Raw genomic sequence first — 27,481 nt, forward strand, 5'->3', positions numbered from 1 at the left:
CAAGGACTCTCTCTCTCTTTCTCTCTCTGTCTCTCTCTCTTCCTTGGACTACTCATCCGGTTGGCAATGGAGGGAGAGACCATTTTCAAAGACTGTCGCATTAAACAATGACAGAGAGCTAGATAAACATACAGTGGGAGCAGAGCCAATGGGACAAAGGAGACTGCACCGGCCAAGTGGATTCAGTTTCAAGCCACTACACCAGCAGAGTTGATCTTACTCACTGACTTACTACACATATCCCACCCATCCCCTACACCAGTAGAACTTACTGCACCTATCCCACCCATCCACTACACCAGTAGAACTTACTGCACCTATCCGACCCATCCACTACACCAGTAGAACTTACTGCACCTATCCCACCCATCCACTACACCAGTAGAACTTACTGCACCTATCCCACCCATCCACCTACACCCAGTAGAACTTACTGCACCTATCCCACCCATCCACTACACCAGTAGAACTTACTGCACCTATCCCACCCATCCACTACACCAGTAGAACTTACTGCACCTATCCCACCCATCCACTACACCAGTAGAACTTACTGCACCTATCCCACCCATCCACTACACCAGTAGAACTTACTGCACCTATCCTACCCATCCACTACACCAGTAGAACTTAATGCACCTATCCCACCCATCCACTACACCAGTGGAACTTACTGTACCTATCCCACACATCCACACCAGTAGAACGTACTGCACCTATCCCACCTATCCACTACACCAGTAGAACTTACTGCACCTATCCCACCTATCCACTACACCAGTAGAACGTATTGCACTTGGCCCACCCATTTACTACACCAGTAGAACGTATTGCACTAAGCCCACCCATTTACTACCAGCCAAGCTTACAATGCATAAAGGTGTAGTGTCTGATAATGTCCACTGGTAGTTGGTGTAGCTGTAAATAGCAATGTATCCATGTTTGAGAAGGCCCCCGGGGGACAAAAGGTTTGTACATGTTTCTTTATGTGAATTCATACAGGGCAAACAAAGGAGACAATCTAACACAGCCCAGATATACCAGGTCTGTAACAAAGTACAGACACCCAACAGAAGATTTACTGGCAGAGATACTAAATATAGATGTTAGCAGGACTGGAGGGGAAAACAGAAGGAAATAGATAGAGGTGTCATTTTAGGCATACATTTCTGCTGAAACAGAATGAAAATGTTTCTTTATAGTACATTGTATCAGAAAAGTATAGAACCAGGCATCTATGTTACATTTCTGCATGTTGAAATAGGAAGTATTTGATATCACGGAGAAGACATTAAATGCATGTTTATAACAATGTAATTGTATTATTATTAAACTCAAAAACCTTCAAAAATCAAACAGTATCTTAAAATGACATACTGCAATGGTCATTTATGAGAAAATCCAAAGAGGGAATGTTTACTTGAATTACAGTGCATTCGGGAAGTATTCAGACCCCTTCACTTTTTCCACATTTTGTTATGTTTCAGCCTTATTCTAAATATTTTGGTTTGTTTGTATTATCTCATCAATTCTACATACAATTCTCATCAACCTACACACAATAACCCATAATGACAATTGAAAAACAGGTTTTTAGTAAAGGGACCTGAATACGTACGTAAATGTTATATTTCAGGTTTTATTTTGTGGGGTGGGCAAAAATGTCCAAAAACCTGTTTCTGATTTGTCATTATGGGCTATTGTACTGTACTGTGCATATGGAAAGTATTCAGGCCCCTTGACTTTTCCAAATTTTGTTACGTTACAGCCTTATTCTAAAATGGATTAAATTGTTTTTTCCCTCATCAATCTGCACACAATACCCCATAATGACAAAGCAAAAACAGGTTTTTAGAAATATCACATTTACATAAGTAGTCAGACCTATACTCAGTACATTGTTGAAACACATTTGGCAGCAATTACAGCCTTGCGGACGACACAACAGTGATAGGCTTGATTACCAACAACGACGAGACGGCCTACAGGGAGGAGGTGAGGGCCCTCGGAGTGTGGTGTCAGGACAATAACCTCACACTCAACGTCAACAAAACTAAGGAGATGATTGTGGACTTCAGGAAACAGCAGAGGGACCACCCCCCTATCCACATCGATGGAACAGTAGTGGAGAGGGTAGTAAGTTTTAAGTTCCTCAGCATACACATCACAGACAAACTAAATTGGTCCACTCACACAGACAGCATCGTGAAGAAGGCGCAGCAGCGCCTCTTCAACCTCAGGAGGCTGAAGAAATTCGGCTTGTCACCAAAAACACTCACAAACTTCTACAGATGCACAATCGAGAGCATCCTGGCGGGCTGTATCACCGCCTGGTACGGCAACTGCTCCGCCCACAACCGTAAGGCTCTCCAGAGGGTAGTGAGGTCTGCACAACGTATCACCGGGGGCAAACTACCTGCCCTCCAGGACACCTACACCACCCGATGTTACAGGAAGGCCTTAAAGATCATTAAGGACAACACCCACCCGAGCCACTGCCTGTTCACACCGCTATCACCCAGAAGGCGAGGTCAGTACAGGTGCATCAAAGCTGGGACCGAGAGACTGAAAAACAGCTTCTATCTCAAGGCCATCAGACTGTTAAACAGCAACCACTAACATTGAGTGGCTGCTGCCAACACACTGACTCAACTCCAGCCACTTCAATAATGGGAATTGATAGGAAAGGATGTAAAATATATCACTAGCCACTTTAAACAATGCTACCTAATATAATGTTTACATACCCTACATTATTCATCTCATATGTATACGTACATACTGCACTCTATCATCTACTGCATCCTTATGTAATACATGTATCACTAGCCACTTTAACTATGCCACTTTGTTTACATACTCATCTCATATGTATATAATGTACTCGATACCATCTACTGTATCTTGCCTATGCTGCTCTGCACCATCACTCATTCATATCTTTATGTACATATTCTTTATCCCCTTACACTGTGTATAAGATATTAGTTTTGGAATTGTTAGTTAGATTACTTGTTGGTTATTACTGCATTGTCGGAACTGGAAGCACAAGCATTTCGCTACACTCGCATTAACATCTGCTAACCATGTGTATGTGACAAATAAAATTTGATTGGATTTGAGTCTTGTTAGATATGACGCTACAAGCTTGGTGCACTTGTATTTGAGGAGTTTCTCCCATTCTTCTCTGCAGATCCTCTCAAGGTCAGGCAGGTTGGATGGGGAGCGTCGCTGCACAGCTATTTTCAGTTCTCCAGAGATGTTCGATCGGGTTCAAGTCCGGGTTCTGGTTGGGCCACTCAAGGACATTCAGAAACTTGTCCCAAAGCCATTCTTGCGTTGTCTTGGCTGTGTGCTTAGGCTTGTTGTCTTGTTGGAAGGTGAACCTTCGCCTCAGTCTGAGGTCATGAGAGCTCTGGAGCAGGTTTTCATCAAGGATCTCTCTGTACTTTATTTCGTTCATCTTTCCCTCGACCTTGACTAGTCATCCCCACAGCATGATGCTGCCACCACCATGCTTCACCTTGGGGCTGGTGCCAGGATTCCCCCCAGACGTGACGCTTGGCATTCAGGCCAAAGAGTTCCATTATGTTTCTCATGGTCTGAGTCCTTTAGGTGCCTTTCAGCAAACTCCAATCAAGGTGTCATGTGCCATTTACTGAGTAGGTGCTTCCGTCTGGCCACTCTACTGTAAAGGCCTGATTGGTTCTCCACAGAAGAACTCTAGAGCTCTGTCAGAGTGACCATCTGGTTCTTGGTCACCTCCCTGACCAAGGCCCTTCAAGCCCCCAATTGCTCAGTTTGGCCATGCAGCCAGCTCTAGGAAGAGTCTTGGTGGTTCCATTTGGTGGTTCCATTTCCATTTAAGAATGATGGAGGCCACTGTGTTCTTGGGGATCTTCGATGCTGCAGAATTGTTTTGTTACCCTTCCCAGATCTGTGCCTCGACACAATCCTGTCTCTGAACTCTATGGACAATTCCTTGGACCTCATGGCTTGGTTTTTGCTCTGACATGCACTGTCAACTGTGGAACCTTAAATAGACAGGTGTGTGCCTTTCCAAATCAAGTCCAATCAAGTAAATGCACCATAGGTGGACTCCAATCAAGTTGAGGAAACATCTCAAGGATGATCAATGGAAACAGGATGCACCTGAGCTCAATTTCTAGTCTCATCACAAAGGGTCTGAATACCTATGTAAATAAGGTATTTCTGTATTTATTTTTAATAAATCTGCACACATTTCTAAACACCTGTTTTCGCTTAGTCATTATGGGGTTTTGTGTGTAGGTCGAAGGCTGTAACGTAAAACAAAATGTAGAAAAAGGGAAGAGGTCTGAATAGTTTACCAATGCACTGTATAACTAAGCTTAAATATTTTTTGGTTAGGCTACATTTGCCAAGAATCTATGTGCATGTGTAACAGAATCACTTCGGTCCCTCTCCTTGCCCCAACCTGGGGTCGAACCAGGGACCCTCTGCCTACATCGACAACAGTCACTCAAGGAGCATCGTTACCTATCACTCCCTCAACGTCAGCAAGACAAAGGAGCTGATTGTAGACATCAGGAGGAACCAGAGGCTGAGCACGCCGCCATCTTCATCAACGAAGCCGCTGTGGAGATGGTCAAAAATGGTAATTTCCTCGGCGTACACATCTCCTAGGAGCTAAAATGGTCAAACCAGATGGAGTCCGTGGTGAAGAAGGCACGACAGCGACTCTTCAACTTCAGAATGTTGAAGAAATTTGGTCTGTCCCCGAGGGCCTTCACCGTGTTCTACTGAGCACCATCGAGAGCATACTATTGGGCTGCATCACAGCCTGGTATGGCATATCCACCGCCTCAGCCACCCGAGCCACGGCCTGTTATCTCCGCTTCCATAACCCCTGCTGCTCCCCCATTAGACCCCCCCCCCAACAGACACCTACCCTGCCCCCAATGGACATTTATCATGCTGAATAGCCACCACTACTTCCTTCTCCGCAACAACCCCAGCAGCTGGGCAGAGCCCATCTGAGTGATCCGGGTCAACAGCATCAATGTAACAGTTTGTCTTCCATCCCTCTCCTTGCCCCAACCTAGGCTCGGACCAGGGACCCTCTGAATACATCAACAACTCCCACGAAGCATCATTACCTATCACTCCACAAAAGCAGCGGCCCTTGCAGAGAAAGGGAAACAACTACTTCAAGGTCTCAGAGGGAGTGATGTCACCGATTGAAACGCTACTAGCGCGCACCACTAACTACCTAGCCATTCACACCAGTTACAAATAAAATACTTTATGGATGAAGGCAAACTGGTCAGGACAAGAGACACAACAGTGAGCATTTCAGACATTTCAGACATCTTCTGAGCAGTTCAGACATACGAACAAACACCTGTTGTTGTGTTGAGCATATTGTTTTAGATTCCAACTCTACCCAACTCAGATCTCTCTGCATCAAAGAAAGAAACCTGAAAGCCAAAACAGAACTGGAAATACGTGCCCTGGTTTGCATTAGGGCTAGTATCCTTTAATGTTGATGATATTTCAAAGGTTTTGGTGGTTTGAAAGTGAAAGTATGAAATGCAGGGCCTCACATCCACCAGACCTCCTGAGGGGATCTTAGGATGAAACACACAGATCTTTCCCTCAAAATACTTCTGCTAAAGTTAATTTTCACATTGAGTTCTAATACTTAGTCATATATATATATATATATGTAAATATTTTTTTACTTAGTCACCTGAAATGAGACCGTAAATAAATAACCTTAATAATTTCTCCATGTGTATATATTGAAAGGTGTCTTTTTTACAAAGTCAAGGCACCATGACTTCAGTATACTTTATTTTATCACAGTATTAACACCTTGAAAATGACAACTTCCATTCTATCATCATTCAGTCACATTAATTGAGTACGAAATTTGGTTGTGAAATACACAAATGTGCACATACAAAAGAGAACAATAAAGACATTCGATCCTTGGTTTTGGAATAACCTGCATCCTCGTTTTGTATTTTCCACCAGGAAATTCAGGACAGGACCAAAACAAATTGACCATTCATTATATTTATTTGGGAAAGGAATTTAGGTAGTAGGCAGGGGAGGAGGAGCGGATGCATCTGGAGGCACCACAGTAACCAAACCCCTGGTGCCATCTGGTTGGTTAATCACCTCACACACACAAGCTCTTTTTTCACCTCTCAGCTCAGAATGCCCTTTATTTTGTCTTTGTCTTTTATATATGCCGGACGCTCAGGTATACAGGAACGTCAGACAGGTAGAGAGGTAAGAGAAAGGGAGAAGGTGGAGAGAGAGAGAGGAAGGGAGAGAGAGGGTGAGATAGAGAAGCAAAAGAGAGAGCTGGAAAGAAAGTGAGAGAGTGAGGGAGAAGGATGGGAAAGTAGAGAGGAACAGAGGGAGGGTGGGTGATATGTAAGAAATCTCTCCACATGAGATCTTGACATCTTAGTGAACTCCAGGTCCACGACACAGTGTGTGTGTGAGTGTGTGTGACAGCATTCTTCCTACCTCTGTATTCATGAAGAACAGAGGGAACAGACATCTGTCTGTGCTGAGAATATGTAGTAATGCAGTGTCAACTTCCCATTCTCTGTCTCTCTCTCCGTCTGTGTGTCTCTCTCTCTGTCTGTCTGTGTCTGTGTCTGTGTCTGTGTCTGTCTGTCTGTCTGTCTGTCTGTCTGTCTGTCTGTCTGTCTGTCTGTCTGTCTGTCTGTCTGTCTGTCTGTCTGTCTGTCTGTCTGTCTGTCTGTCTGTCTATCACTATTATATTCAATTCCATTCAAAGGGCTTTGTTGGCATGGGAAACTTATGTTTACACTGTCAAAGCAAACGAAATAGACAAACAATAGGGATAAAAACAAGGGAAACACTCTCTCTACTCCAATATTTTTCAAATCTCAACATCAATGAACTCAAACTGTCACTGAAAAGATCATTTTTTTCTTCCCCTTGAAGTGCTCATGGCTTGTTGTCATCATTATCCTCCATCTCTCAATAAATGGATCATAATATATTTGATATACATAATGGTTCACACTGGTTCAATTCCCTTGGTCCCCCCCCCCCATTTCTAACACTGCCCATTGGCTTTCCAGTATCATGACAGTGCTATGGGTTCCTGACAAAAAGAAACAATAACAATGTCCAAAAGGGGAAACTCAATCACTTAATCTCTCAATCACAATACAGTTACTCCAGTAACAAAATTATGCCAATTGTATGATAACTGAACATGTTAGTTATTTCAGTTTTAGTGCAATGAAATAGCAGACACGATTGTCTATAAATAAAAGACAAACTGTCAAAACATGACCATGCACTGCTAAAATTAGCATCACCACAGCCTGTGGTATTTATTCTGTCCTGCATATCTCTCTCTCTCTCTCTCTCTCTCTCTCTCTCTCTCTCTCTCTCTCTCTCTCTCTCTCTCTCTCTCTCTCTCTCTCTCTCTCTCTCTCTCTCTCTCTCTCAGGCTTTCATAGAGGAAAGGTAAACACAACAGCCACAGACAGGCCTGCACAATAGGGTAGAGAGGCTTGGAGGGGATGTCAGAAACTACTCATACCTTTTGGTAAGCAAGCAACACAGGCAAATTAATGACAGACAGGCCACATTTTACACTGCAAATATATTCATATAAAATCAGTAATTCAATAATGTGAGTTTTCCCTGTTGTGTTGTGTTTTTTCTAGGGATACACTTTAAATCGGAGAACATAACGGAATCGGAAGATATTAGCTAAAAATGCCAACATCGGTATCGGCCCGATGAGGCAGGGCTTGAAAACTATTACGGACTATTACCAGACGTGAGACAGTGGTGCCAGCCTACCAGATGAGCTAAATGCGTTTTATGCTCGCTTCAAGGCAAGCAACACTGAAGCATGCACGAGAGCACCAGCGGTTCTGGATGACTGTGTGATAACGCTCTCAGGAGCCGATATGAACAAAACCTTTAAACAGGTCAACATTCACAATGCCGCTGGGCCAGAAGGATTACCAGGAAGTGTACTCAAAGCATGCATGGACAAACTGTCAAGTGTCTTCACTGAAATTTTCAACCTGTCCCTGACCGAGTCCGTAATACCCACATGTTTCAAGCAGACCCCCATAGTCCCTGTACCCAAGGAAGCAAAGGTAACATGCCTAAATGGTTACCGCCCTGTGGCACTTACGTTGGTAGCAATGAAGTGCTATGAAATGCTGGTCATGGCTCACATCAACAGCATCCTCCCAGACACCCTAGACCCACTCCAATTCGCATATCGCCCCAATAGATCCACAGATGACGCAATCTCAATTGCACTCCACACTGCCCTTTCTCACCTGGACAAAAGGAACACCTATGTGAGAATGCTGTTCATTGACTACAGCTCAGCGTTCAACACCATAGTGCCCACGAAGCTCATCACTAAGCTAAGGACTCTGGGACTAAACACCTAACTCTGCAACTGGATCCTGGCTGACAGGCCGCCCCCAGGTGGTAAGAGTAGGCAACAACATGTCTGCCACACTGATCCTTAACACTGGGGCCCCTCAGGGGGTGTACTTATTCCCCTCCTCTACTCCCTGTTCACCCACGACCATGTGGCCAAACAGAACTCCAACACCATCATTACGTTTGCTGACGACACAACAGTGGTAAGCCTGATCACCGAAAATGATGAGATGGTCTATTGGGAGGAGGTCAGAGAACTGGCAGTGTGGTGCCAGGACAACAACCTCTCCCTCAATGTGAGCAAGACAAAGGAGCTGATCATGGACTACAGGAAAAGGCGGACCGAACAGGCCCGCCTTTTAACAAGTTCCTTGGTGTCCACATAACTAACAAACTATCATGGTTCAAACATACCAAGACAGTCATGAAGAGGGCATGACAAAACCTTAGGAGACTGAAAAGATTTGGCATGGGCCCCCAGATCCTCAAAAGGTTCTACAGCTGCAGCATCGAGAGTATCCTGACCGGTTGCATCACCTCCTGGTATGGCAACTGCTCGGCATCTGACAGTAAGGCGCTACAGAGGGTAGTGTTAACAAACTATAGTTCAGCAAGTCGGTTAGGATATCTAATTTGTGCATGATACAAGTAACTTTTCCAACAATTGTTTGCATAAAGATTATTTAACTTATAATTCACTGTATCACAATTCCGGTGGGTCAGAAGTTTTTAGACACTAAGTTGACTGTGCCTTTAAACAGCTTGGAAAATTCCAGAAAATGATGTCAAGGCTTTAGAAGCTTCCGATAGGCTAATTGACATAATTTGAGTCATTTGGAGGTGTACCTGTGGATGTGTTTCAAGGCCTATCTTCAAACTCAGTGCCTCTTTGCTTGACATCATGGGAAAATCAAAAGAAATCAGCCAAGACCTCAGAAAAAAATTGTAGACCTCCAAAAGTCTGGTTCATCCTTGGGAGTAATTGAAGCTACCACATTCATCTGTACAAACAATAGTACACAAGTATAAACACCATGGGACCATGCACCCGTCATACCGCTCAGGAAGGAGACGTGTTCTGTCTCCTAGAGATGAATGTACTTTGGTGTGAAAAGTGCAAATCAATCCCAGAACAACATTAAGAGACCTTGTGAAGATGCTGGAGGAAACAGGTACAAAAGTATCTATAACCATAGTGAAACGAGTCCTATATTGAGGTAACCTGAAAGACCGCTAAGCAAGGAAGAAGCCACTACTCCAAAACCACCATAAAAAAGACAGACTACGGTTTGCAATTGCACATGAGGACAAAGATCATACTTTTTGGAGAAATGTCCTCTGGTCTGATGAAACAAAAATTGTACTGTTTGGCCATAATGACCATAGTTATGTTTGGAGGGATAAGGGGGAGGTTTGCAAGCCGAAGAACATGTGAAGCACGGGGGTGGCAGCATCATGTTGTGGGGGTGCTTTGCTGCAGGAGTGACTGGTGCACTTCACAAAATAGATGGCACCACGAGGAAGGAAAATTATGTGGATATATTGAAGCAGCATCTCAAGACATCAGTCAGGAAGTTAAAGCTTGGTCGCAAATGGGTCTTCCAAATGGACAATGACCCCAAGCATTCTTCCAAAGTTGTGGCAAAATGGCTTAAGAACAACAAAGTCAAGGTATTTGGAGTGGCCATCACAAAGCCCTGACCTCAATCCTATGGAACATTTGTGGGCAGAACTGAAAAGGTGTGTGCGAGCAAGAAGGCCTACAAACCTGACTTAGTTAGACCAGCTCTGTCAGGAGGAATGGGCCAAAATTCACCCAACTTATTGTGGGAAGCTTTGGAAGGCTACCCGAAACGTTTAACCCAAGTTAAACCATTTAATTAAAGGCAATGCTACCAAATACTAATTGAGTGTATGTAAACTTCTGACCCACTGGGAATGTGCTTAAAGAAATAAAAGCTGAAATAAATCATTCTCTCTACATTTATTCTGACATTTCACAGGCTTAAAATAAAGTGGTGAACCTAACTGACCTAAGACAGGGAATTTGTACTAGGATTAAATGTCAAGAATCGTGAAAAACTCAGTTTAAATGTACTTGGCTAAGGTGTATGTAAACTTCCGACTTCAACTGTATATAATAGGCAGTGTCAGAGGAAAGCCCATAACATTGTCAGAGACTCCAGTCAGCCAAGTTATAGACTATTTTCTCTGCTACCCCACGGCAAGAGGTACTGGAGCGCCAAGTACACTGCTGCTACTCTCTGTTTGTTTGTTACCTATGCATAGTCACTTTGCCCCCACCTACATGTACAGATTACCTCAACTAGCCTGTACCCCTGCACACTGACTCGGTACCAGTGCCCCCTCTATATAGCCTCGATATTGTTATTCTTATTGTGTTACTTATTAGTATGACTTTTTATTTTAGCCTACTTGGTAAATATTTTCTTCTTCTTGAACTGACTGCTGGTTAAGGGCTTGTAAGTAAGCACTTCACAGTAAAGTCTACACTTGTTGTATTCAGTGCATGTGGCAAATAAAGTTGGATTTGATGTCTAGTTTAACGCCAATGTGCAAAACCGATGTCAAAGCTACCATGCATACCTATATAACATAGGTACATGACGTAATCACGCAACGTAAAATGTTGGGCTACACGTGCAACACAGCATTCCTAACCTGGCCCACACAATGTCTGCTGTGTGGATCGAGCAGTCATTTGAAAGTGTAAGAACATTTCAGCGAGACAACTCAAAGGAAAAATCCAATAATGGAATTCATTGCCCTTGACAATCAACTATTCTCTGTTGTGGATGATGTTGGCTTTTGTCGACTGGTTGAGCACTGGTACACACTACCAAGTACACTATTTTTCAGATGTTGCCCTACCGGAGTTACACAGTAATAGGGTCACTGCTATTAGCTTCACGACATACATACTATGGAACGCCGTTGGGTCGTTGCATGTCCAAAAAGATACACATCAAATAACACAATTTGACATTTCAAATTCGACCCATTGAATAAGCTTTTAATTTGACACGTTGAATAAACAGTTTTATTATAGAATGTTGTGTGTTCTGAATTTGCACCTGCAAGCCAAGCGCCACCACTACTATCAGTAGCACTGTCAACGCTGTACAAAAACGTCTGCAAACAAGCAAACAGCAGCCACAAACAATGTGTTTACAATACTGCGTTGGTAATAAAGCATAATTTGTTCAACCTCAACTTCTGGGATAGCTAGCTTTAGCTTGCTACCTAGCTACCAACAATACAACCAGCCTGAAAACAATGACCAGTAGAAACTGCAGTCATTTGCATTATTCTGTAATGACCTGACTAGATCATAAATGAACAATTGTCCAGACAGAGGCTTGAGTTTGCGAATTGACGGTTTATTAAACCAACTTTACACAGGCTACTGTTTGGGCCGTAGCACACGCCAAAAAGATGACAGATAACCCACAAGCCAATCGTGACCTTCTCTTGGGAAGCCCAGACGTAAGAGAGAGAGAACAAAAAGCTGAACCTGGTCTTAACTTCCAATGCTCCACCCCCCTGCCCAACCCCCCTCCACGCCACTCCGCCAACCACCAGGATGCCCGGCATCAGAACATTCCAGGCATTCCCGTGATTGGCAGATAGCAGGTTGATTGACATGTCGGACCCCGCGAACACCGGGTACTGGTCAGTACAACACAACCACCTCCTAGCCTAACACATAACACACAGCTGTCTGTGCGGGTCGCTACACAGCCCCCCACCACAAAGTCCCTCGTCCCCGAGGGAACAAACAAAGTCTCTGAAGCGACCCGGAGGTCTCCTTTGCCTGCGTGTCCGTGATGGTCGCAGAGTGCCCCTCTGGGAACCAGGGGATGAAGGCAGGGCTATGGGGGACAAGGAAGCGGGAACGGGTAATACAGTCCGTGGCTCTGGGGAACCACGCGGTGACACAGGGGGGGAGACAGGGGGAGTGGGCTGTCTGGAGCCTTGTCTGCGGCACCTGAGGGTGGGTGCCTGGAGAATGTCATTGCCAGAGAGGGGAATTGTGGGGGTTCCTGGGGTTTGGGGAAAAGAGGCCCCTCTGTATGGGGCTAACCTGTCCCGGTGCAGTGCCACCTTTCTCCCCCTGGGAGGAAGCTGCACCCGGTACACAACCTCCCCTACCCTCTCCAGGACACTGCAGGGTCCCACCCAGTGACTGTCTAACTTGGGGCATCTGCCTTTTTTCCTTAGGGAGCTGTAGACCCAGACCAGCTCCCCAGCCACAAAGTGCCTTCCCCGGGTGTGCACGTCATAGTTCCTTTTCTGCCTCACACCTGCATTCACCAGCTGCTCCCTGGCGAAGGTTTGGGCTGTCTCCAGGCGGTCCTGGAGTCTCCGGGCATACTCCGGCCCCGGAGGAACATGAGGGCTATCCAGGGGCCGACCAAACGCCATCTCCGCAGGGGTGCGGATCTCTCTCCCCAGCATGAGGAGGGCAGGCGTGCAGGAGGTGGAGTCTTGGACAGCGGAGCGGCATGCCATGAGGACCATAGGCAGGTGCTTGTCCCAGTCCCGCTGGTGTTTGGAAGAGACGATGGACAGCTGCTGTCCAAGCGTTTTGTTGAAGCGCTCCACAAGGCCATCACTTTGAGGATGGAGAGGAGTAGTGCGGGTCTTGTGCATACCCAGCCTCTCACACATGGTGGCGAACACACTAGACTCAAAGTTTCTGCCTTGGTCGCTGTGGATGGACTCTGCAGCTCCAAACCTGCTGAACATCCCCGCTGTCAGGGCGTCGACGATGGTCTCTGCCTCCTGGTCAGGCAGAGCATAGGCCTCGGGCCATTTTGTGAAATAGTCCATGGCCGTGAGCACCCAGCGGTTTCCACTGTCTGTGGTGGGGAACGGCCCAACTACATCCACTCCCACCCTCTCCATGGGAGCCCCCACTGGGAACTGTTGGAGCTGAGCATGAGAGCGGCCTGGGGGCCCTTTCTCGCTGTGCAGTTGTCACAGCGGCGACAAAAGTCCTCCACATCCCTCTTGTGCTGCCCCCAGTAGAAGCCCTGACGGAGACGGCGCAGTGTTTTTGTGACCCCAAAGTGTCCAGTCCCCACCCCCATGAGTACTCTGGAGCACAGCCTCCCGCAATGCTTTTGGGACCACCACCTGCCACCTCTCCTCTCCCGTAGCTGACTCCTTCCATGCCCGCTGTAGCACGCCATCAGCCAGCCGCAGTCTCTCAAACTTCGACCACAACCCTTTGGTCGCGAGTGAGAGCGCTGTCACCTCTTCCCATGGTGGCCTCACCTGCGCCTCTACCCACTGTAGCACTGGCTGTAGGTCTGTGTCCCGTCCCTGCTGCTGCCGCCATTCAGCCACGTCGACAGTCTGCAGCTCGCAGCAGACAGGCCCGCTCGCCCGACACACTGTGGCACAGACACCCTCCTCTGCCCGCAGCTCTCTCTCCCGTCCCTCTCTCCGTTCACAGTGGCGGCAGCCGTCTGCAGTACAGGGCCGACGGGACATGGCGTCGGTGTTGGAGTGGCGTGCCCCTGCCCTGTGCACCACCGTGAAGTCATACGGCTGAAGCTCCTCCAACCAGCGTGCCACCTGCCCCTCTGGCTCTCTGAAAGACATGAGCCACTGGAGAGCAGAGTGGTCAGTCCTTACAATAAAGGGCAGACCACCCAGGTAGTACTTGAAATGTAAATGTAAGTGTTTGACGGAAGCCACAACAGCCAAGACCTCCCGCCGGGTGACACAGTAGCGGCGCTCATGTTTGTCAAACGTTTTGCTGAAGTACGCCACCACTCTCTCCCCCTCTGGCCCCACCTGGGCCAGCACCCCACCCATGCCCACATTGCTCGCGTCTGTGTCCAGGATAAAGGGCAAGGTGAGGTCAGGGGGCGAGCACGGGGCCTCGATCAGTGCACGTTTGAGGGTGTTGAACGCCTCCTCACACTCCACTGTCCAAGTGAAAGCCTTGTCCTTCGGCAGCAGGCGGTTCAGTGGAGCAGCAACGCTTGAGAAGCCCCGTACAAACCTCCTGTAGTACGAGGCCAGGCCCAGGAAGCTCTTCAGCTGACGCTGGTCGGTGGGGGTGGGCCAGTCTCTGACAGCCCCTACCTTGTCCTCCATGGTGCTGATCCCCTCCTTCCCCACTCGGTGGCCCAAGAAGGACACCTCTCTCCTCATGAAGTGGCACTTCTCGGGGTGGAGCTTCAGACCTGCGGCAGCCACCCTCTCCAGCACACGCCGTAGCGCCCCCAGGGCTGACTGGAAGGAGCTGCCATGGGCCAGGATGTCATCGAGGTATACCAGACACTGCTGTCGGGGATGCCATCCAGCACCCTGTCCATCAAACGCTCAAAAGTAGCTGGAGCGTTGCACAGGCCAAAGCACAGGACCTTGAACTGCCAGTGTCCTCTGTTAGTGGAGAACGCAGTTTTGGCTCTGGCCTCTGGGGAGAGGGGCACCTGCCAGTAGCCACTGCGGAGGTCTAGTGAGGAGAACCAGGAGGACCCCCTAACCAGGTCCAGCGACTCATCGATACGTGGTATGGGGTATGAGTCCTTCCTGGTTACCTCATTCAGCCGCCTGTAGTCCGCACAGAACCTCAGCTTGCCCCCTTCTTCGGAACCATGACGACTGGCGCCGCCCAGGGGCTGTCTGAGGGCTCAATGAAGTCTGCCCGCTGCATCTCCAACACAGCCTTGTCTGCCGCCTCCTGGCGTGCCAGCGGGATACGGCGGGGACGCATCTTGATGGGTCGAGCATCACCTGTGTCGATCTCATGCTGCACCAGATGAGTCTGACCCACCTCTTCCTCACTCAACGCAAAGCTGTCTCTGAATTCAAACAGCAACTGCCACAACCGTTCCTGCTGCTCGGGGTCAAGACCAACACAGTTCCTCCCCCAAATCTCCCTCACTGCAGACAGTGTCCTCTCCTCTCCCATCTGGGGTAGCTGGGCTGGGGGTTGCGGCCCGGGCTCCCAGAGGGCTGTGTCATGGAGGTAGCTGGGGGAATGTAACACACCGCCGTAGGTGACAGGGGGACTGGGGAAAAGTCACACACAGCTGTGGGGGAGGGGGCGCAGCCATGAGTCTCTGCTGCTTTAACTGTTGGAGTAAAGGGTTTGTTGGGTTGAGTGAATGTGACATTAGGGGGCCATGGTGACTTCCGGGGCCAGTGTGTGAACTGGCAGCCTGTGCTCCTCCCTACAAGGAAGCTCAGTGACGCACAGTCCTGCCCCCTATTTCATTATTCCCTTCCCTTTCATGGGTCTAACTGGCAGCCTGTGCTCCACTGAGTCCAACCTGGCAAAGTCAAGGGTTACCCCAGTCCACAGTGACAGGGACATGACAAAAGTCCCCAACACAGGTCCGGCCCACCACAACAACAGGCTCCATCCGCTTGCCCTCGTCTGCTTCTGGGGAAGTGGAGCCTTGCTTCCCGTCTGTGCCGGTGGGCTCCTCCTGAAGATGATGGTGGTTGGGATAGAAAGCCAGGGGTCCGCACTACCCGGTCTATGCGGACCCCGAGCCGTTTCCCTGAGCTCTGGGGGACATGGGGCAATCTCGGCGCAGATGGCCTGGCTGGCCACAACCCCAGCAGACCCTGGGACCAGGGCTTGTGTTTCATGCCGCCTGTAGCGACACAGCCCGAATGAGTTTTGTCATTTCGGCCACCCAAGCAGGCTTTTCCGGCTCCGGGCTGCTCTGCCCCCTAGCTCGCACAGAGGGTGTGTCTCCCTGCACCCCCACCAAAGCCCCAGCTGAAGCCCCAGCCCACACCAGCTCCCTCTCCAAAGCCATCTCCAAGGCTGTCTGCAATGATTCAGGATGAGCCAGCTGGGTCTGTATGCGCAGCTCCGTAGGAGAGACGCCTGTATGAACCGGTCCCGTGCTAGCTCGCTCTGCACAGGGGGCATGTGAGCATATGCCCGCCGAGAGAGGCTCTCAATGTCATTAGCTAGCACCCGTAGAGGCTCTCCAGGCTGTCTGCGTCTATTACTCAGTTCGGAGCGCAGTAGCCGGGCTGTACACACTGTCCATAGCGCCTCCTCAGTGTTCCCACTAAAGCACCATAATCATGCCTGTCCTCGGGGCTAATCAATATCAAACAGGCCAGAGCTTCATCCGTGAGGCATAAAGCCAACTGCAGTGCCCTTTCTTCATCCGACCACCCCCTAAAATGAGCTAACAGTTCAAACTGAGCATGAAAAGCTTCCCAATCCGCCTTACCGGAATACTTTGGGGTCTTAACTGATACGGACGCAGCCGGGAACTGGGCGCCGCCATGTTTGTTTACATCCTGAGCCCCAGACTCCTCGTCACGCCGCGTCGACGTCACCACTTCGGTCCGCCCACCAGAATCCGCGCGAAATACAGACGACGAAGCACTCTTGCCCGCTTCAGCCGCCATTGTTCTAACGTCCTCCCTCAAGCGGCCTCTGCGCTCCGAAGCCCTGGCGATCTCCTCAGACAGAACCCCCGACGTCCATTCACACGCACCTCCTTGGCCATAATCGTCCCCTACCTCCACCTTCACTTTCGGATTCCCTCGACGCATTTTCAATCCCCGTTCTCACCTACGGTAGCTAGCCACATAAGTCAGCTAGCTGCTGGCTAACTTGTATCAACGTTTTACTTCTGACACCAATGTAATGACCTTACTAGATCATAAATGAACAATTGTCCAGACAGAGGCTTGAGTTTGCCCCAACTTTACACAGGCTACTGTTTGGGCCGTAGCACACGCCAAAAAGATGACAGATAACCCACAAGCCAATCGTGACCTTCTCTTGGGAAGCCCAGACGTAAGAGAGAGAGAATAAAGGCTGAACCTGGTCTTAACTTCCAATGCTCCACCCCCCTCCACGCCACTCCGCCAACCACCAGGATGCCCGGCATCAGAACATTCCAGGCATTCCCGTGATTGGCAGATAGCAGGTTGATTGACATGTCGGACCCCGCGAACACCGGGTACTGGTCAGTACAACACAACCACCTCCTAGCCTAACACATAACACACAGCTGTCTGTGCGGGTCGCTACAATTCTTAGCAATGATTTAGGAATCCTTGTGAGTAAGTATTAGCTGGGTAGCCACTTGTTGTTTGCCTATTGAAATTAAACTTCAGTTCATGAAAATAAATAGTTAGCCAGCTACTTAACCCTGTTGCCCAAAGCTAACGTTATAAGCAGCCAGCTAGCTTCATCTGGCTACTGAGGCTCGACCGGACCGGGAAATGTGTTTTGAAGCTAGCCACAATAAGGAACAGGCACAATAGTGGAATTTGCGGTTTGCCTTCATAATAAAAGTAACTATTTGAAAGTGAAAGTGCAGAAGGTTACAATTGGTGGAATCATGCCATATTTAGACTGGATCATGTTAAACATGGTCGGAATGTGAGGCAATGAAATGGGATATCAGTCTACTCGGTGACACCCACAGAACACAACTTTGAAGAGTTTATGCAAATATTAGCATTGTAGCTCTTATCGCGGGAATGTGACTGTGTGAAACCACCTCCCCAGTAAGCCTGTTGTCTGCATTGACATTCCTATTGCACTGTACAGCTTTACCTAAGGATTGGGGATCAATGAAATGGGGTATCATTCCTATTGTTATCAGACAAAACATCCACGCACAGCTTTACTGTTCAATAGATTGGGGTATCAATTGTTTCAAGTCCCGCAATAAGAGCTACAATGCTAATGCTCTCTGGGTATACCCCCAATTAAATTCTAAAGTATAATACATCCAGTGAGATTTCAACAGATTGTTGTCAAATTAACAAATTATTGTCCTTTGTTGATTTTATATAACAACATTCCAACCTTGTTTAGCTTGATCTATTCAATTATGGCATAATTCTACTATTTGTATTCATTTGATTCACTGTCAATGACATACTTTTATTTTGAAGGCTAACCGCAAAGTCCACTCTTGTGGCTAATCCTTATTGTGGCTAGCTTCACATAGATGGGTCCACCCACCATTAATCAAATAAGAACAGTCTTATAAATTAGGGTTATTTTTGATGATGACACTTAGCTTTATAGAAAGCTAGCTAATTATAGCTACTGAATCAGATTATGTCATGTTGCTGTTTTGGGGGAAGAACATTGTATGCATCCATGAGCCAGCTGGCTTTTTAAACATTACCAGCACTGTAGGTGCGCGAGACAACTTTACCAGCATCATAGCATACGTATCGATGAATCGTTGTGACATATCAAATACGAGTGATAGTGTAATCAATGTGTAATAACTACGTAAAAAAATGTATGAACGTGTTAAATTATTATGTGACGTGCAGTCATATTCAGGTCCTGATTGGTCAACAAGCTTATTTGACACGACAAATAGTGTTATTTAACGTGTATTTTCTTTAACAGGCAAACAGCGTTCCATAGAAATCCTGGTTGAGAATGAAACGACTGAAAAAAATGAATAATGAAACAGCACAGCAAGTAAGTGATAGAAAAAGGTTTTGATTATGTTTTACTAGTAATGGGGACATACGGAAATGCCAACAAAATAACGTTTTGGTCAGTGTGGTATATGTGTGTAACCTTTAATTAACTAGACAAGAGCAAAGAACAAATTCTTATTTACAATGCCGGCCTACCCCTGCCAAATCCAGACGAAGCTGGGCCAATTGTGCGCCGCCCTATGGAACTCCCAATCACGGCCGGATGTGATACAGCCTGGAATCGAACTAGGGACGGTAGTGACGCCTCTTGCACTGAGACGCAGTGCCTTAGGCCGCTGCGTCCATGTGTGTGTACTAACTATTTAACTGTACTAGAACGCTAAAAGGCCGCAAAAAAATGTTTATATCGATTACCGGTATCGTTTTTTTTGTTGGCAAGGAAAATATTGGATATCATTATCAGCCAAAAATGTCATATCGGTGCATCACTAGTTTTTACAGTAAAAAGACTATGTGTAAAAACATGCAGCAGACACATAACCAACCCTGAAATGTGCAGAATTTGAAAAGCTGAGGAGATACAGTGGGGTCCGAAATGCTTGACACCCTTGATAAAGATGAGCAATAACTGAAATAATTTAAATACTCAACTATATTGCATGCTCAAAATAATACAATGAAACAATTTGTATCAATGATCATACCCCCAAGACATGCTAAACTCTCACCATTACCAATAACAGGTAATCATGGATAATCCGTAATCATGGTAACATCCACATTAATGTAGATGTGTTTAGAAACATATTATATTCTTATTTACAATAAAAGTAACTCCAAAATGACACAATACATTATTTACCATTAATTTCTATCAGGCACAAAATAATCTGAAACACAACCAAAACAAACAGCAAATGCATCCAACAAGCTTGTAGAGTCACAAGCTTGATGTAGTCATTGTGTGCTAGGAATATGGGACTAAACACTAAACTTTTGACTATTTTATTTAGAAGATTCTTGAGGGGTGTCAATAATTTTGACCCCTACCTTTTTTTAGAAAGAAGAATATTAGTTGTTAAACAAAATCTTGTTCTCTGTGCAATTGTATTAGTATAAAAGAATATAATTTCCCAATTTGTTCTGCATACAATAAAGCTCAGTATTTGAATGATTTATTTCAGTAAGTCATTAATGCTCATCTTTATCAAGGTTGTCAATCATTTCAGACCCCACTGTACATATTAATAGTAATTTAGTTAAGTTAAATAAAACACCTTACAATATCAAGTTCCATTTGAAATCATGTCAAGACATTAATATTAGATTAATTGCATAGCTCTAATGTAGGCATAGGCTATATTGATATTCCAGAGAGAGACTAAAATGTTGTAAATTATGGTGACCTGTCACTTCATCAGAACAACTATAAAAAACATGATTGCATTTCTCTCTCGCCTATTTGTAACAAAACAATTCTGACTACAGCATAATTTCTCAAATGTTTTAGGTGTTGCATTAATAGAACCCGATTAATTTATGCTAGTAGGGCTATTTGACCAAGAAGGAGAGTGATGAAGTGCTGCATCAGATGACCTGGCCTCCACAATCACTTGACCTCAACCCAATTGAGATGGTTAGGGATGAGTTGGACCTCAGAGTAAAGGAAAAGCAGCCAACAAGTGATCAGCATATGTGGGAACTCCTTCAAGTTGGAAAAGCATTCCAGGTGAACCTGGTTGAGAGAATGCCAAGAGTGTGCAAAGCTGTCATCAAGGAAAAGGGTGGCTACTTTGAAGAATCTCAAATATATTTTGATTTGTTTAACACTTTTTTTGGTTACTACATGATTCCACATGTGTTATTTCATAGTGTTGATGTCTTCACTACTTTTCTACAATGTACAAAATAGTAAAAATAAAGAAACACCCTTGAATGAGTAGGTGTGTCCAAACTTTTGACTGGTGCTGTATGTTGTAATTTGAAAATAAAGGAGAGCCGCACACTCTAGGAGCTGCACACTCCAACGTTTCGACAGGCAAGCTGTCTTCATCATATGTTATAATAACATTGTAATATCTAGTTAGGCTATAAAACATATTTTCACTCTTGCATTCGTGGTACAATGTATATATTTTATATTACAACGGTTCATAATGTCAAAATGATTTGTAACGTTTCAGTTCCCTATTGATTATTGTTGGCTACAACGACTCAGTATTATAAATGTAATATAACTGTCATTTTGCTATTCATAATATGGGAAAAGTAATCATCGTCACAATGGTGGGGTTTTTCAAGGGGTGGGGCATCTTTGCCTTTCATTAAAAAAAAGAAAAATACTTTGCCAAACTAACGCGGCTGCGTAGACAATGGATACTTGATTTTACACTATTGATATCACTGTTCATTGACAACCATGCTGAAAATGAGACTGAAATCAGTTAAGGCTACACTGAACAACACATTCTCCTTCTCCCTCTTCTGCTCCCCGCCCCCACCTATCCGGGTTCACATTTATGCACATTCGCTCAACACTGTCCCAATACGGCACAGTTACTCATAAAAGTTTGTATCCACTATTGACTTTTTCTGACTGAACATAATCACATCGACATCCTTTCTCTCTACGGTGTAACTCCCATATATGAAATAAAAAATACATATTAAGGATGCATAGATGCCCAGACCATCGAATAGCCGATTTTACACATACCACTGTGCGGGTGCAGAATAGTGAGCAGCAATTTCCTCTACAAAGACTTAAGTTTATTTTGTAGACTTTGTTTTTCAAGGACACTGTATAAGCTACTGTCATGCTCTAGGTTTCTGTTGCGACTGATACGGGGGCATAATGCCCTACTGGGTGATCGAGAGCGCAAGAAAAACAGAACATCCTGAAAGGGTTTACCTTTTTGCTGTTTCTGCTGTTATAGCCGATGTATGGATTGAAGTCTGCCCTTGGCGGAACGGAGAGTAGCATTTTCTCGGCTCTATGTCCAGTGCTGCGAGTACAGCCCAGGCTGCCAGCTGACGTCAGCAGCTCGGGAAGCTTGGGAGCGATGCAAGTCCCGCTGCCGCCGATGCTGCTGCCGCGGCCAAGCGGTGCTTTTTCACACGTCTGGGTCCTAGCGCGCCAATTCCAAGCGAGCCTATGGAACGGTTACTGATAAACGAAACATAAGATGGAACGGTTACTGAATGAACGAAACATAACGATTGTAGGGCTATGTTGGGGAAGCTACTCTGAAAATATATTTTAGGGCTAAGTACAAGGTGCATAGATGGAGGGGTGCTGATGGTGCTGCAGCACCCCCTGATAAATCAGAGAAAAAAAGTATAATATATATTTTTTAAACCCCACCAAATTAGTGCATTAGGCCTTTATTACTCCTGTATGAACAGTGCAAAATAATGGTCAGCAGAGCAGAGAAGAATAAGACAGCACCACCACCCCTAAACATCTTCCCGCAGCCGTTTGCCAGGGCAATTCAGAAAGCTGATTGAGGACCTTATTACTGATGTATATGTTTTTTATGACTGTGTTCTTCTTCCTGCTTGCCTTTTGTATTTATCTTTTGATGTGTCTATTTTCTGTCATTTATGTAATTCAGGGCTCATCTGTAAAATAGACATTGGTCTCAGTATAACACCCCTTTTAAAATAAAGGTTAAATAAAATACTAAAAATATGCTTGCATGTGTGTATGAGTGCATGCATAGCCTAGTGTGTGTGAGCGAGCGAGAGTGTGTCACTGTGTCTGTGTATCAGAGATGTAGGCTAAGTCTGTTTGCCTGACTGCTGTTGGGTTGGAGCGTACCACTAACTGGCTGCAGATGGGGACTCACAACACAAGTGACATTGTTGCACTCAGACCCCGGTCTGGCACAGCTAGTCGTTTTGACGATGCTAACATTGTTTGGACAGTAACAGGCCTGTCGCTAAGCAACCCACTCCTACCCCAGGGTTTCGACTCGTAAATCCAAACTGATTACCTCTAAGGTGCCCAAGTATTGTCTGTGTTTGTATAGTGTATATGTGTGTGTGTGTGTGTGAGTTTATGAAAGTGTGTGCACAAGTGAGAGATACATTTGTATTATTTAGTATTTTATAAGGATCCTGGGAAACAACGCAGAACAAATAAAATACATACAATGCATAATATACATAATATAATTCAATGCAAAATACAAATACAAAATATATAGAAATGTCTATCACTTCACAGTACTCGACGTGCCATAAGGTGTTCTTTTATTTGTTTTTTTAAAAATCTAGTTTAATTGCTAGCTTGAGTTTCCTGGGGTGGCAGAGTTCCATTTAGTCATGGCTTAATACTGTGTTTCCCAGCCTTTGTTCTGGACCTGGGGACTGTGAAGAGACCTCTGGCTGCATGTCTTGTGTGGTACTGATGAGTATCCGAACTGTGTGCTAACTGCTTGAACAGACAGTTCGGTACCTTTAATCCATCAACACCTCGCACAAAGACCAATAGTGATGCAGTCAATCTCTTCTCAACTTTGAGCCAGGAGAGACTGACATGCATACTACTGACATTTGCTCTCCGTGTACATCTAAGTGCAATACCTGCTGCTCTGTTCTGGATCAACTGTAATTTTCCTATGTCCTTCTTTGCCACACATGACCACACAACTAGGCAGGAGTCCAGGTGCGACAAAACGAGGGCCTGTAGAACCTGCCTGGTGGATTTAGATGTGAAGAAAGTTGAGCAGCACCTTATCATGAACTGACTTCTTCCTAATTTAGCAACCATTGAGTGTATATGTTTTGACCATGACAGCTTGCTTTCTAGGGTTACACCCAGCAGTCTTCCCAGCTCGCTCAATCGCCACATTATTCAGTAATAGATCTCGATGACGTTTAGGGTTGAGTGAGTGATATTTCCCAAAAACAATGTTTTTAGTTTGAGATATTTGGGCACCAGCCTACTGCTAGTTACCCGTTGTAAAACTGACTGGAGCTCTATGTTAAGGGTGCCAGTTATGTTTTTTACTGTCATAGCTGATTTGTATCAGTTGAGTCACATCAGCGTACAGTGCAATGCAGTGCATGTCTTTCATTATTTGGTCCGTTATACATGACATGAAGGCTCAGGGTTTGTTGCTTGATGGCATGCCTAGGTTTGCTAATCTTGTCAACAAAAAAGGATTCATGTGGTTGGCAATATCAAAGGGGTTTGTTATGAACAATAGTGTGCGGGTTGACTCATAACCCACAGTTCCCACGGTTATATCTGCGGGCCGGACAAGTTTAGGGTCATTAGATAAAGAAAAACAATACCTTCAAAAATCCATAAATGTATCATTCTTGTGCAATTCATATAGGCCACATTGATGCATAAGCCTAAGCTTTAGGGCTTAACTGTATGTGCGCAAATAACCAACACAGCCAATCGCCAAACAATGCTTTTGGGAATGGGCATTGGGAATCCACAGAGGCAAACATGGAAATTGTTGAATTTGAATTAAATAATACAAAAGTTGCGAAAGCAGAGTTAACAATAAAGAGAAGGGAGAGCCAGAAAAATAATGTTTGGAAAATATTTGGTGAAGTGATAAAAGCAGCTCTGGCTATGTTATGTTTGATTTGTATTTTACCTTTATTTAACTAGGTAAGTCAGTAAGGAACAAATGTTTATTTACAATGATGGCCTACACTGGCCAAACCGTGTGCCGCTGTCACGCCCTGACCTTAGAGAGCCTTTTTATTTCTCTATTTGGTTAGGTAAGGGTGTGATTTGGGTGGGCATTCTATGTTTTCTGTTTCTTTGTTTTTGGCCGAGTGTGGTTCCCAATCAGAGGCAGCTGTCTATCGCTGTCTCTGAGTGGGGATCATACTTAGGCAGCCTTTTTTCCCACATTTAGGTTGGGGGATCTTGTCTTTGTTTGTTGAATGTGCACTCCGAAGCTTTACATTCGTTGTGTTGTTTATTGTTTTTTTGGTGGAACATTTAATAAAGAAAATGTACGCCTACCACACTGCACCTTGATCCGGTCATTCTACCACTAACGACGGACATAAAAGAAGATCCCACCAAAAACGGACCAAGCAGGGTGGCCAGGAGGAGTAGACATGGGAGGACATCCTGGACGGCAAAAGGATCCTGGACGTGGGTGGAGATCCTGGCCGGAAGGGATCGCCTCCCATGGGAACAGGTGGAAACAGCGAGGGAGGAATGGTGACGAGACCAGGAGTCACGGCAACGAGGGAAGAGAGGCAGCTCCAAAACAAGTTTTGGGAGGGTGCACACGGGGAGATTGGCGGAGTCAGGGTTTAGACCTGAGCCAACTCCCCGTGCTTACCGTGGGGAGAGTGTGACGGGTCAGGCACCGTGTTATGCGGTGATGCACACTGTGTCTCCAGTGCGCCTTCACAGCCCGGTCGCTCTATGCCTGCTCCTCGCATTTGCCGTGCTAGAGTGGGCATTCAGCCAGGACGGATTGTGTCGGCTCAGCACTCCTGGTCTCCGGTGCGTCTCTTCGGCCCAGGATATCCTGCGCTGGCTCTGCGCACTGTGTCTCCGGTGCGCCTTCACAGCCCAGTGCTTCCTGTGCCAGCACCCCGCATTTGCCGGGTGAAACTAAGCATCCAGCCAGGATGGTTTGTGCCAGCTCTACACTCGAGACCTCCAGTGTGCCTCCATGGCCCAGTGTATCTGGTGACTGCTCCACACACCAGGCTTCCAGTGCATCTCCCCAGTCCGGTGAGACCTGTTCCGGTTCCACGTGCCAGGCCTCCAGTGTGTCTCCCCAGCCTGGTAAGCCTTGTGGCAACTCCACGCATCAGGCTTCTAGTACGTCTCCTCAGTCCGGTGAGAACTGTTCTGGCTCCATGTACAAAGCCTCCAGTGATGATCCATGGCTCTAGCCTCCAGTGATGATCCATGGCCCGAAGCCTCTAGTGATGATACATGGCCCGGAGCCTGCGGGGAAGAACCATGGCCCGGAGCCTCCAGTGATGATCCATGGCCTGGAGCCTGCAGGGATGATCCATGGCCCGGAGCCGTGGATACGTACGTCTCCTCAGTCCGGTGAGACCTGTTCTGGCTCCATGTACAAAGCCTCCAGTGATGATCCATGGCTCGAGCCTCCAGTGATGATCCATGGCACAAAGCCTCCAGTGATGATCCATGGCCCGAAGCCTCCAGTGATGATACATGGCCCGGAGCCTGAGGGGATGAACCATGGCCCGGAGCCTCCAGTGATGATCCATGGCCCGGAGCCTGCAGGGATGATCCATGGCCCGGAGCCTGCAGGGATGATCCATGGCCCGGAGCCTGCAGGGATGATCCATGGCCCGGAGCCTGCAGGGATGATCCATGGCCCGGAGCCTGCAGGGATGAACCATGGCACGAAGCCTGCAGTGATGATCCAGGGAAAGGAGCCTCCAGCGACGGTCCCCAGTCCGGAGTCTCCAGGGACGGTCCTCTATGTATTCTGTTTCTTTGTTTTTGGCCGAGTGTGGTTCCCAATCAGAGGCAGCTGTCTATCGTTGTCTCTGATTGGGGATCATACTTAGGCAGCCCTTTTTCCCACATTTAGGTTGTGGGATCTTGTCTTTGTTTGTTGAATGTGTTGCACTCCGAAGCTTTACGTTCGTTGGGTTCGTTTATTGTCTTTTTGGTGGAACATTTAATAAAGAAAATGTACACCTACCACGCTGCACCTTGGTCCAGTCATTCTAGCACTAACAACGGACGTAACAGCTGCCCTATGGTACTCCCAATTACAACCGGTTGTGATACAGCCTGGAATCAAACCTGGGACTGTAGTGATGCCTCTAGCACTGAGATGCAGTGCCTTAGACCACTGCGCCCTTGTGAAGTGCTGTACAAATTTGACAGTCACAAGACGGGACTTCAAATAGGCCCATGGCATGTCAAGGGAACTGTAGCTTACTGTCTAGATGGATTAAATGGAAACTGAAATCTGGACACTGACTGTAGGTGTATAACCTCTCACATAGCCTTAATAATAACTCCTGCAGAATTAAGCATTTCTGATACACAATGTATCTTTGTTCCATGGTATAGTTTCTTCTTCTTTTTGTTAAGTTACATGATTTCTCAATTTACTGTATGTTTGCCAATCTTCTGTGTTCTCAGACTTATTTGCTATTCCCTTTGCCTCATCACTCTCAGCCATACAGTTTTTCAATTCATCGTCTATCAATGGGGATTTGGCAGTTCTAACAGTCCGTTTCTTGATGGGCGCAAAAGGCACATGACAGCCTGCTTGGAGTTTGACAAAAGGCACATAAAGACTCTCTGTCACGCCCTGACCTGACTTATCTCTGTTTTCGTTATTATTTTGATTAGGTCAGGGTGTGATGAGGGTGGGTAGGCTTGTTTTGTCTTGTCTAGGGTTTTTGTATGGCTAGCTATTTTGTATGTCTAGGCAATTGTATGTCTATGGTGGCCTGAATTGGTTCCCAATCAGAGGCAGCTGTTTATCGTTGACTCTGATTGGGGATGCTATTTAGGTTAACATTTTCCCTTTTGGTTTTGTGGGTTCTTGTATATGTGTAGTTGCCTGTCAGCACTCGTTTTGTATAGCTTCATGTTTGTTTTGTT

At 46.2% G+C, this 27,481-nt stretch overlaps 1 protein-coding gene across 1 annotated transcript in view; it reads right to left on the reverse strand.

The window, feature by feature from the left end:
* The window catches only part of LOC135541866 (RNA-binding motif, single-stranded-interacting protein 2-like), a 66,135-nt gene extending 44,203 nt beyond the window's left edge, over positions 1–21,932 (reverse strand). Inside the window, exon 1 of the mRNA XM_064968315.1 lies at positions 21,800–21,932. Coding sequence (XP_064824387.1) covers positions 21,800–21,871 — 72 coding nt within the window. The 5' untranslated portion in view covers positions 21,872–21,932. The remainder of the gene's footprint in view (positions 1–21,799) is intronic.
* Between the last annotated feature and the right edge of the window lie 5,549 nt (positions 21,933–27,481).

The sequence above is a fragment of the Oncorhynchus masou genome, chromosome 6, assembly GCF_036934945.1.
Source record: "Oncorhynchus masou masou isolate Uvic2021 chromosome 6, UVic_Omas_1.1, whole genome shotgun sequence".
Classification (NCBI taxonomy): Eukaryota; Metazoa; Chordata; class Actinopteri; order Salmoniformes; family Salmonidae; genus Oncorhynchus; species Oncorhynchus masou.